General features: G+C 39.7%; 1 protein-coding gene across 1 annotated transcript; it reads left to right on the top strand.

The window, feature by feature from the left end:
* The first annotated feature begins 1,355 nt into the window (after nt 1-1,355).
* arrdc1a (arrestin domain containing 1a) lies at nt 1,356-12,246 on the top strand. The gene is made up of 8 exons (XM_010876187.5): nt 1,356-1,552; nt 8,339-8,449; nt 8,749-8,799; nt 9,323-9,477; nt 9,585-9,767; nt 9,857-10,033; nt 10,124-10,718; nt 10,990-12,246. Exons 1-8 carry the CDS (start codon nt 1,435-1,437, stop codon nt 11,031-11,033), a joined length of 1,434 nt encoding a protein of 477 aa, XP_010874489.1. The 5' UTR covers nt 1,356-1,434; the 3' UTR covers nt 11,034-12,246.
* The last annotated feature ends 443 nt before the right edge of the window (nt 12,247-12,689 follow it).

Genomic DNA, 12,689 nt, shown 5'->3' with positions numbered 1-12,689 from the left:
TAGACAGTTCTTCATGAATCATGACCAGAATATGGCTGAGGGTTTCTCTGACTTGAGCTGCTCTTGCTTTGGCATTTGCTTTTTCCATTTTAAATTCCTCATCTTTATCATTAGATTGTTGAAAATAATCATCGCAGTTGCCCAAATCTTCTTCTCAGACTTGTAATGCAGGGATCAACATGTAATTGGTCCTCTGGATTTGTTTGGAAACAGGGTAGGACTGCCCTGAATACGTTCCACTGATGGTTACATAGAGGGCTGAGTTGAGCTGTTCAATCAGCTTGTTCAATCACCTTAATAATATCAACAATTAGCTCATGATGGCAAGATAGGATCTCATGGCCGGGCAGTTGTTTCTGGACTCTTTTGATTATACTTTGCTCTGACATCCTCTGGGAACTTTAAACAAACAGCAGTGGATGATCAAATCAGACTGATAAGGTATGTGCAAACAAATCCGACAGACTTTGTTAGCCTACAGTAGTAATATAAATTGAAATCTAATTAAGTCGACCATGTGCAAATAATGTAGGTAATAATACAACATTCCTGAAAGCTGTAAAATACAATGTATTCACAACTGAATAACAAGTGCATTTATCTTCTAAGTCCATGAATGTGGACATTTGACATTAATTTGTTGCACTTACAAAGTAAAATTTTTGTGTGGAAACAATCAAACATTCCTTAAGTGTTTTCAGCGAAATTATGCATTCCAAAACAATGTCCATGGGAGCAATGTTCTTCTTGGAGTGAAAAATCCTCATGAATGTCGAAGTGTATTTCGAATCCAGCAGAGGGCAACCTTCTAACAAATTTGAGTTCTGTATCTATTAGTAGGCCAAAACACAACTGAGATTTCAATCATTCCTCAAAGTATTGGTTTGCATTACGCCTACAATTCCATTATTTATAATGTATTGGGAAATTATAATTCCATAAAAACGTCTCATACGTGAGTATCCAGATAGCTGGTTTATTTATCAAATAATAAATCAAGAACAAATATAATATATATTGAATCGTATTCTTCCCTACATTAAATATATATTCCCTAAATTAAATGTATATGTGTATTTATTTATTTATTACTTTATGGAAGAATACGATTAATTTTTAACAACATGTCTTTGTTGTTCGACATAAGTGTTTTGTGGAAAGTTGCGGATATAGGATTATTTCCATCCTAGAACGACTTTTTCGTAAAATGTGGACAGTTTATAACTCTATAAACAACTTACTATGAATGTGTTGTTGATAAAAATAAATTCCAAAACTTCAAACTAGTAGTCAGGTGTTTGGTTGAAAACAATATTAGTGACGTCATGTCGAGAGGCTGGATGGGAAAAGGATAGGCAACACCACCGCGCAGTGAGTGAGTAGTACAGGTGACGAGAGACACGTCGGTACCACCGGTTCGTGGTGGTGAAAAACATGGGAAAACTTATAGAATTCAACCTAACTTTAAAGGACAATAAAGTCGTTTATAGTCCCGGAGAGTCACTATCAGGAACCCTGAACATCTCAACCGCTCAAGATCTACCATGTAAAGGTAACCGTCACTTTTCCAGTCTTTTGAAGCTTTCTTTCAACTGACTCGAAACCGTCGTCTCTCCAGACAAGGAAATGGTGTTCCATCGAAACGAACACGATAGCCATGACGTTTAGGCATTTGTATACGTTTTCACTAATTTGAAATAGCCTACATTGAATGTTTGTTTTAAATATATTGTATGTTGAATATATTCTTCTGTATGTTTTCAGATTCTGTCCGTAAACAACATGTTTGTCAGAAATGGCAGTGTCCCTATTTTTTCTGAATGATTGATTAACGACCTTTGTTTACCATCTCTTGAAAAAACTAAACTAACAGATTGTTCTGGATATAAAAAATGTTAACCAAGTATTTATTGGAAGTTCGAAAGCTTATTCAACGCAAGTGGCAATGGTAAACTCAAGCTGATAATATCTGCCAGAAAGATAGTAGGATAGATTAGTGAATTAATTACAAAGCTCTCATAGGCCTGCCCTTGTGAAATAGCATTGACACCTGGTGGCCAGCCTCTTCCGTGACCTGTTAGTTGAACAAAAGCACTCATTGCACTGCTTATTTTTAATGTTTCAGAGAGTAGCCTACACAGATTTGTTTGCTTGTTTGTTTTACCTTTATTTTATCAGCCATGACACTCCAAATTGAGCTCATATCCATCCTGTGTCCTTTGGTCATCCTTAAGGTCTCTCTAGAACTTTATTACAGCCTGCCTGTGGCAATGTAAGAAAGGCATTGGTCAGGGAGGTGACCAAGAATCCACTGGCCACTCTAACAGAACTTAGGTTTCTTTGTATCAATACTCTGTGAGAAAACAAAATGCATTGTGATTATGGTGTTTTGATTGCAAATTTTTTTATCAGTTAAGATAAAATTATAAACTAAAACACAAGAAGGTGGAGAAAGTGAAGGGGACTGAATACCTCCTTAAGGTACTGTATGATTAAATACTATTCTCCTAACAGGCACTGCATTTTTCTTAGATTAACTTTTTCTCTGTTGAGGAACCATCTGAGAATAGCATTAAAGATATTTCAAGATATCTTCTTAATCCAATAGATTGCCATGTATGTCTTATTTACATATTATAATAATGTAAAAGCTAATACAAGGTTTAATTTGTCTACATTCAACTTGTAAAGGTTAATTTCTAAATACTGTAAAATGTAGCCTATATAAAGTGAAAAAAATAATGTTAGGGTTTGGTGCTTGGCCATATTTGCCTTTCAAGCAACCTATGGTACTATTCCTTGTGTTGACCTTTTTACAACCTTCCAAATGACAATGAATGTGTCATTATATAATTTTATACTCTAACATTCATAGGGTCCATTAGAATTATTCTCTCAAATCCTTGGTATTTGTCATAATTTTTTGATTATGAGAGCTTTGCAAAACATTTTTAATTTTCTTTTAAATCGAACAAAACATTGAGGGACCAATACTGAAGTGTGTTTTTCTTATGGCTTAAATACACCTCTGCTAGTTGAAGCTCCGGTTTGTCTACATTCCAGGTCCTCTGGCTGTAAAAGCCTTTGAATAATGCCTTTGGATGCTAAACATAGTGTCACTGGCTGCACTGTTGTCAAATGATGTCCTCAAATCCAGCCCACAAATCTTTCAACAAAAACTCTATCTTAGGGACACAACAATAAGAAAATGATTGGCTAATACTGATTCATATATAATCATATAACATGGCCGATACTAATGTTTTGTCATTTCTTTACCTGTGTACCCTGGTATAAATTCAATAAAAAAAATTGCTTTTGATGATGCTTCTAATTTCAGCAATTCAACAAATGTTATCTTTCAATATATTTAAATAGCAAAAATAAGTCTGATAATGAAAGGAAAGTTTAAATTTATATTATTATGAATAATAATAAATACATATGATTTTCCCTTTAATTGTACATTATATAATGACTTTATATAAATGTAGTAAATAAGCTATTAAACATCAACAAAACTGTTCCAGAGAAATAATAATAACAAGCAAAAAATAGAACATATGACCTGAAAAAAGATTCTAAAACGTATTGTAGCATATTGGATGCCTGTTCATAAGAAAGCACATTCAAAATGTAGACAATGACACATCTTTTGTTGTTTTGGCTCTGTACTTTGGATATGAAATATGATAATGGGGTTAAAGTACAGACTATCAATTGCATATCAGATGAACCGTTTAAAATAAAAAAGCACGTTTTTTTAAAGGCACCAAAGGTATTGGACAATTGGTTTCACAGCTGTCTCTTGTTAGGCAGCTGTGTTTGTTTGCATGATTAGTCTATGCTTAAGAGCTGCTACTGTCCAGTCTTGATTGTAGGCTTTGGATTTGCATTTGGAGTTGGTTGCTGTTGTCTGAGAACACAAGAACAAAAGTCAGTGCAATTGAAGCTGTCCATTATGATGCAGATACGTAACCGAAACATTTAACATGCCAAACTCAACTGTTTGTATATATTTAAGAAGGAAAAAATAAAGGCCTAGTTAGCTCAGCAATGGTAAATAACCCGCTAGACCAATATCAGTGCTAGACCTCTACAGTGGAGGACCAAAGAATGTTCACAGTGATGGAAAAATAACAACAAAAGAATTGTCAGACATCCGTCACACTCCAGGATGTAGGCGTGCCTCAACCATTTGTCAGCCTCAACCATTCACCAAAAGACCAGCTGAACTATAGAGACTGGACTGTGCTACTTTTTGCACAACCCTCAAAACATTTATTGTGGACAGATTATACAAATAATAACATACCAGCATGGCAACAGGAAAGTGTGGAGAAAAGGAAATGGCATACCAACATATCTGTGAAACAGGGTGGAGGGAGTGTTATGTTTTGGAAATGTGTGGATGCCCCTGGTACTGGCTCACTTGTCATAATTGATGGGACTGCTGATGACAGCAGCAGGATGAATTCTGAGGTGTACAGAAACGTCTCATCTGCTCAGATAAAACCAAATGCCTCAAAACTAATTTGTATGGCAGTGGCATTAGGATGTTGAACATACTGCTAAAGCAACCAGATACTTTTTCAGGGCCACAAAGAGTAACGTTCTTGACTGGCCTAATCAATCACCTGAGCTGAATATAACTGAGCATGCATTCCACTTGAAGACTGAAGGTAAAAATGCCCCAAATAGACAAGAGCTGAAGTACAGGCCTGGAAGGGCATAGTCAGGGAATATAGCGTGTCTGGTGATGTCTATGCAAAGGACTTCACCAGTCATCAAATGCAAGGGATTTGTTACCAAGTACATCACTTTTATTTAAGACTTTAATAATGTGTCCCTCAGGGCTGTAATGTGGTTTATGCATGTAAACTCCCTCAAATTAAAACAGTCTGCACTTCATCCTCTTTCTCATTGTTTTATTTCTAATCTAATGTGTTGTAGGATAATCTAAACAGCTTTTGTCACTGTCCAAATACTTGTGGACAGTATTTTTAACAGTATAGCAATGGAAGGAAAGACTAGCAGGGGCCTCTAACACAATGTTGTGTTCAAATAGCTCTGTAATAGCTCTGGTGTGTTGTGAAGAGATTTCCTTTACAACAGAAGTGTCATTTCCAACCATGGCACAACATAAACTGGAAAGTGGATCCTCTCTTATGTTCTTAAAAAGTTGAACAGTTGTCACTTTATTAGGTTCTCTTGATGGGAAAATGGAAGATCTGAATGTATCTTGTGTGATGTAGCCAAAATAGTTAGCTATACTGCACATTATCCAACATCAGGGTGTGTTGGTAGATTTGTTTTAACCTGTCCGACTCTGAGCTCTAAGATCAAAGTTTATCTGGGTCATAACCATTAATACTGCTGGCCAAGAGCTGTTTCGGATCCACCTTTAGATTCTCATTTCGAACTAACCTTGAATTTCTGGACTCATTGACTTGTGTGGCTGGTGTGTTTTGGGGAGTTTTGCTGTGAGGCATATACAGTCGTGTGAAAAAGTTTGGGCACCCCTCTGAGGCTGCATTATAATTTACTCTGTCGTCACAGAAAATGATCACAGTGGCATGCCATTCATTTTCTAATAAAAGCTGAGTATTGGGGTATTTTCCAGACAAGGAGTTTTAGTGTAGCAATATTAAGTTGTATGAAATGAAATGAAATCAGATGTGAAAAATAGGCTATGCAAAAATTTGGGCCCCCTTGTCATTTTGTTTATTTGAATACCTGTAACTACTTGATTAATGATTAATACCTGTAACTAGCACTGATTAATTGGAACACACAATCGGTTTGGTGAGCTCATTAAGCCTTGAACTTCATAGACAAGTACATCCAATCATGAGAAAAGGTATTTAAGGTTGCCAATTGCAAGTTGTTGTTCTCTTTGACTCTCCTCTGAAGAGTGGCAACATGGGGGCCTCACAATAACTCAAATGACCTGAAAACAAAGATTATTCAACATTATGGTTTAGGGGAAGGCTACAAAAGCTGTCAGTGTCTACTGTGAGGAACATAGTGAGGAAATGGAAGACCGCAGGCACAGTTCTTGTTAAGGCCAGAAGTGGCAGGCCAAGTAAAATATCGGAGAGGCAAAGGCGAAGGATGGTGAGAACGGTCAAAAACAGCCCACAGACCACCTCCAAAGACCTACAACATCAACTGGCTGCAGATGGTGTCACTGTGCATCGTTCAACAATTCAGTGCACTTAGCACAAGGAGAAGCTGTATGGGAGAGTGATGCGGAAGAAGCCTTTTCTGCACACACGCCACAAACAGACACTTGAGGTATGCAAACGCACATTTGGACAAGCCAGCTTCATTTTGGAATACGGTGCTGTGGACTGATGAAACAAAGATTGAGTTATTTGGTCATAACAAGGGGCGTTATGCATGGCGGCAAAAGAACACAGCGTTCCAAGAAAAACACTTGCTACCCACAGTAATACTTGGTGGAGGTTCCATCATGCTTGTGGGGCTGGGTAGCCAGTGCCGGTACTAGGAATCTTATTAAAGTTGAGGGTTGCATGGATTTCACTCAATATCCACAGATTCTTGAGAATAATGTTGAAGAATCAGTCACAAAGTTGAAGTTGAGCCTGGGCTGAATATTTCAACAAGACAACAACCCAAAACACTGCTCAAAATCTACCCGGGCATTTATGCAGAGGAACAAGTACAATGTTCTGGAATGACCATGCCAGTCCCCAGACCTGAATATCATTGAGAATCTGTGGGATGATTTGAAGCAGGCTGTCCATGCTCGGCAACCATCAAACCTAATTGAACTACAGATGTTTTGTAAGGAGGAATGGTCCAAAATACCTTCATCCAGAATCCAGACACTCATTAGAGGCTAAAGGAAGCCTCTAGAGGCTGTTATTTTTGCAAAAGGAGGCTCTACTAAATATTGATGTGATTTTTCAGTTGGGATGCCCAAATGTATGCACCTGTCCAATTTAATTTTGATGCATATTGCACTTTCTGTTCACCCAATAAACCTAATTTCACTACTGAAATATTACTGTGTCCATCAGTTAATTGATAGATAAAAAATTTATTGGCAATTATTTATAAATGAAAATCATGGAAATTGTCAGGGGTGCCCAAACTTTTTCATAGGACTGTAACTGTGAGGCATATAACTTACTAGAAAAGTCAACTGATCAAGTGTGTGGCATTGCATCACATCCTTTTTCTCCTGCTGGTCTTATTCGTAGTTTAAATGTGGATTCTGTTTTTAATGTGATGTGTAAACAGTAAGCGGTTGTGGTATTGTTTGCAGGAGAACATCCTTGAATCCACACTGCTAAATGGGCTGTCATGCGACTGCAGACTATATAGTGTCTATCAGCCATTCATTTTGTATTCTGAGGAGTTTAAGCTCTTTTTTTATGTGACGTTAGGGTTTCTGTTTTGTTCAGCACCAACTCTGTTAATGGCTATTTCATTGACTAGGACAGGCTATACTTTTCACTACTGAGTTGCATTGTTCTTCCACCTAGCTGTGTTTCGTAATCTGGTACACGAACAAATAACTACCTTGCAGCTCCAGAGTTGATTTGTGATGTGTCGCGTGGCTGTCCGGTATTGTTTTTCAATAAAACATTTTAAAACTCGCGCTAATCACTCAAGTGAAGAAGGCAGCGAAGGATAGCTTCGAGGTCAAACGCAAGCGAACGTTTTTAGCTCAGTGCAAAAAAAAATGTACCTGTTTCGACTTCGAAAACTGCATTGTCACCTGTCGTAAATTTCCGGCAAGAGCGGACTACTGTGTGTCTTTTTACAAAGGCACTGACAACTTTCACAAACAGTCCCTGGCCAGCCATGCCTAGCAACAAGCAACTGGTCTTCATGACTGCCAAGCGGGTGGCTGGCAATCCGGAATTTATATCCATATGCCCGTTGGGTGATAGCACGATTTACATAGACTGTATAAATAAGCTTACAACAACCGCAAACCTAGTAACTAGACGGACCGGCCGTTCGCCATGTTCCCCGGGGTCGAAAGAGTTAGTGTTTTGTTTAATAGTGAAATGTTTTGTTCGCTTATTTCAATTTTTTTTTATTATTATAGATGTGATGAAAGAAATATAAACATGTTGTTTATGTTTTATATATCCAGAATGCACTTCATAAACATGTTAAGTAACAAAGGTATTTGGTTATATGATGCAACGCTGATAAATTACAACTATTGGAAGGAGGGACAGAAAATGTTTTGGGGCCAGTAAGTTTCAAACCCACTGGGCCAGTGACAAAATGTTTTAACATTGGGCCTTGATATGGTAAATGACTAAAATGTTATAATTCTTCTGTGTTAATACAGATATCAAGGTAAATTGCCAGGGCTTCTGTGGCGTCACCAGCAAGCCAAATGACACTGCTTGGACTGTGGAGGAGCAGTACTTCAGCAGCACTCTCTCTGTGGCAGATAAAGGTAATGTGGGCCATTACATTCCTCCTGTTAACCTGTGGAGCTTTAATACACACTTCAGTTATGAAGTAATGCTTTTCTTTTCAGTGGCACATACACCTTGTGTAAATATGAATCATCGTTTCGTAACAGGCTTTTGTTTCCTCTCACATCTGTAAGAATAAGCAGGTGTTTCCTTTTTGAGAGGTTCCTCTTCTGCCTGGCTGATAGTGAGAGTCCTTGAAGTGGAACAACAGAGCTATTATTAATGGACAGTGGCTTTCAGCCAACTGATCTGATGTGTCTTTGTTTCTTTGTCCCAGGAACCCTTAAACGGGGTGAACATACATTCCCTTTCAAGTTTCTCCTTCCTGGTAAGTCCGCTGAGTGATGGAGCTTAGGACACCTGTTGCCCGACATTCTTTCAAACATATTGGGTGCCCTCTCGTTGACAATCAGAGTATTGTTTTTCACATTGCTTATGCTTATAGTGAATAAGCAATGTGATAAATCTAGTATATCAGTGATGTTGCAAAATTATTTGCTGGTGACTGCATTAGCCAATATAACCTGTTTTGCAAAGTCCACCGCGTCATACAATCTGTCATATCTCCTGAACTGGTATGGCAGATGCTTTTGGGAGGCCCATGCTTTAACAACTGGGCCACAAGGGATCTAGCATCCATAAAAACGTATGTGATGCAAACCAACCTAATCAGTGCATTGTGATTTAAAATCGGATAAAAAAGCGGCGTCTGCTCTTGAGTTAATGCCATCAAGACTTTTAGTTGTAAAACAATTAGACACCGCCATTGTTGCAGGTTTTTATTGCCATAATTCTTGTCGATGTCAGAAGCCCCATCCTGTATTAAATATGTTATCTGTCCCCCCCTGAAGCCTCTGCTCCGACTTCGTTTGAAGGGAATTATGGGAAGGTTATGTACAGAGTGAGAGCGTTCATCGACACTCCTCGCTTCTCGAAGGACTATAAGACTGAGAAGCCTTTCTACCTGCTAAGTCTCTTTAACCTGAATGAAGTGCCTGACATCCACGTGAGAGCTTCCCTGTCCAGTTGATACCTTTTTACTTCATCTGAGATATTCAGACACTGGGTACTGGTAAATCTGGTCATAACCTTATGTTTACCGACTGTCTCTAGGGACCTAGTTCATCTGCCGTTACTAAGAAGTTCACCTACCTACTGGTGAAGACCGGGACTGTGGAGCTGAAAGCCCAGACGGACATGAAAGGCTACACCCCTGGCCAGGTCATCAAGATCACTGCAGAGATCCACAACCAGTCAGGGAAAACAACGGGGGCTGTTGTGGCCAGTCTCATGCAGGTATGAAGTACATTTGGTTTTTGTTTTAAAATGTAAGTCAGTTGTACAGAGACTGCATTATTTCACTCTCAACATTGTCTACCCTATAGAAAGTGACTTACCAGACAAAGAAGCCCACCATTGACATCAGGATTTTAGCACAGGTGGAGGGGGCTGGAGTGAAGGCTGGAAAACAGGCTGAGTGGAAGGAACAGATTATTGTACCTCCTCTGCCCCAGTCATTACTGGCTGGCTGCGATCTCATAAACATAGAATACTTCATTCAAGTAAGAAACGTTTATCTTCCTATTATATGATATTCATAGGCAGTTTAGTGTGCATGTTTTGATTTATCTGTCCATTCCACGGGAATTTAGATCTCTCTGAAATTTCCGGAGACTTCATTTCTGTTGCCCATCCACATTGGAAACATCTCAGTGGACACCACGTCAGCACGACCCTCCAGACCACCTCCCCCGAACCCTGATTCTCCGGGCTCTTGCAAGATAAAAAATGACAGACGCTCTGAGCCATCCTCCAAAGACCAAGGAACTCCTCTTCCCACTACTCCTGCGCCCCGCCCAGGGCCTGTACCTGCTCCCAGGAACAGACTCTCCTTGTCCTCCCCCAGCGCCCCTCCATCTGCCTCCCCCAGCGCCCCTCCAGCTGAGATGGACTATCAGCTGATGGGGGCCGGGGGGCAGACAACGGAGGCCCTCCCGACCAAGAGCCACTCCCAGCTGGATACCTATGAACCTCTTGCCCCTGTCTCCCCAAGCGCCTTCAGCTATGCTCCTGGCCTCACATTCTCGCAGAACCAGCGCCAGATTGACCCCAGCAACACCACCGGACCTTTGTTCTGTTTGGCTACCGGGGCTACAATCCCTTTCTTCTCTGACGGCGGTGCCAATCCAATGCCCACCCTCTACCCACTCCTACCGCCGGACTACAGTAGCTCAACACTACCCAATGGTTAGCGTCAATCTCTTTCACAGCCTTCACCGACTTATCGTGCTAACAATATTTACTTCTATATCATGTTATTTTCTATTAGCATTTGGGTGTTTCCAATATCGTGTTGTCTTCTCATTGTCTGTTGTGGCTGGCTAATCTTGACTAGTGCCACTCCTCAGACCTCTATGCCTCTGGTTCTTTACTGTTTGCCATGACCTCATTCGTGCCCTGTCTGATAGAAACTATGTAGTTGGGTGGGTATTGTGTAACAATGTCCTCTCTGTTACAGAGGCTCCTCCCAGCTATGTCGAGAGCTGTAGCAGCAACACATAAACAGCTTCACACAGAAGAGACTGACTGAGGTACACAGAAGATGACAAGTCACTTCCCTAAACCTCAGTACTAACTACTGAATCATCATCATATCAAGCAGCCCTCAAGTACTTCAGCCCTGGATAATCAGCCACCTTTTGACATCCTCTTGATTGTTTTCACACAATTTTAGCACTTTCATGAAAGCAATAGGTTTTCACAAACTGTTTTTTTTATAGCTGCTGATGATTTTAACTGTCACTTCAAGTTTTGTGGAATGTAAGAGAATGACTAAGGCTATTATGAAATGGCATCTGTGATGTCTGAAGTTTGAAATGTGATGGATGTGCCTTTTACTTTCAAATGTTCTAACATTTGCTGTTGGGAACCTGGGCTGCTGATACATGTTGAAATTGGATGCAGGTAACTTAGCTTAGTGGGTAGTCCATTAATGCTTTTTATTTACTGTTTCTGACTACACCAGCTTGATTCATCTTCTCGTGAGGTGTACTCTGACTGACTATTTGAATGTGTGATTCTCAACTTGGTCTATGATAGTTGGTGTAGAGTATAAAATTAAACCAGTAGTGCACAAATCTAATGTCCTCATTTAACTGTCAAATTAAGTGGTTTATTATGTTGATTTCTACTACTAGCTGAAACCATAAATACTGTGGAGGATGTAACTTTTGTGGCTGATGAAATAATGGCCTTGACATATTCTAATTGTATTTAACACAATGCATACTCCTATGTAACCTGTATTTTTGTTTTAACTTAAATTTCATTATAAACAATTAGCTAATTATAATATATTGATAATTATCTGCAGTGGACATTAGAAAACAAAGTTGTATTTTGGCTCCATCAGGATATATGCTTTAATCTTTCCCTTCTACATCAACAACTCTACCTCCGAAAATGACATCGGAAAACACAAGGAGCTTTACCGACTACACCGCTCTGGTCGGTCGCTGACATCACTCATCTATGAGTTTGTCAGTGTTTCCAAATCCTGGTCCTGGGGACCCCAAGGGGCGCACCTTTTTGTTTTTGCCCTAGCACTCCCACACCTGATTCAAATTAAAGAACTGATGATAGGTTTATTATGTCAATCAAGTGTGTGAGTGGTAGGGGAACATTTGAATCAGGGCATTGCTGGTCTATTTACTGTGGAGAGGTTGACCGGTGACCTGGTTCAGTCAATAAAAACTAGTGCAGTGTTACGCATGCAGGTACCCTGTATGTCCGTTTGTGTGTTTCCCCTCCTGCCTTTTCTCCAGCTGTCCTTTATGTTCCTGATTGTGCTCGTTGGTGTTTCCCACCTGGCAGTCATGAGTGCATTGCCTGACTGCTGAGGTGGACCAATCAGTGGACACTCCTAATTGCACCACCTGTTCCTTTTTTCCTGTGCCCTATCACATCACACATCCCCTGGTTTTAAAGCCCATTCAGTTGGTTCTCAGAGAGAGACTCTTTTGCTTTACCCCACATGGACATAGACAGTGTTGAGATACACACCCTTTTTGATAGGCAGACACTTTGGTCATTCATACATCCCTTAGTTTAGCACATACATCTCACTTGGTCCTGTTTCATGTGAGTATGTATTGCTGTGGTGTTTTGTTTGGTGTTGTCTAGTTTGCTGTTTTGTCCTTATTCAACCTGTGTTTTTGT

The sequence above is a fragment of the Esox lucius genome, chromosome 13, assembly GCF_011004845.1.
Source record: "Esox lucius isolate fEsoLuc1 chromosome 13, fEsoLuc1.pri, whole genome shotgun sequence".
In the NCBI taxonomy this organism is placed as follows: Eukaryota; Metazoa; Chordata; class Actinopteri; order Esociformes; family Esocidae; genus Esox; species Esox lucius.
This window is presented reverse-complemented; position numbering and strand designations above follow the sequence as displayed.

Coding starts and splice junctions, on each gene's coding strand:
- arrdc1a (XM_010876187.5), top strand. CDS start 1,435: ATGGGAAAACTTATAGAATTCAACCTAACTTTAAAGGACAATAAAGTC. Junction 8,450..8,748: donor TCTCTCTGTGGCAGATAAAG/GTAATGTGGGCC, acceptor TCTTTGTCCCAG/GAACCCTTAAACGGGGTGAA. Junction 9,768..9,856: donor TTGTGGCCAGTCTCATGCAG/GTATGAAGTACA, acceptor TCTACCCTATAG/AAAGTGACTTACCAGACAAA.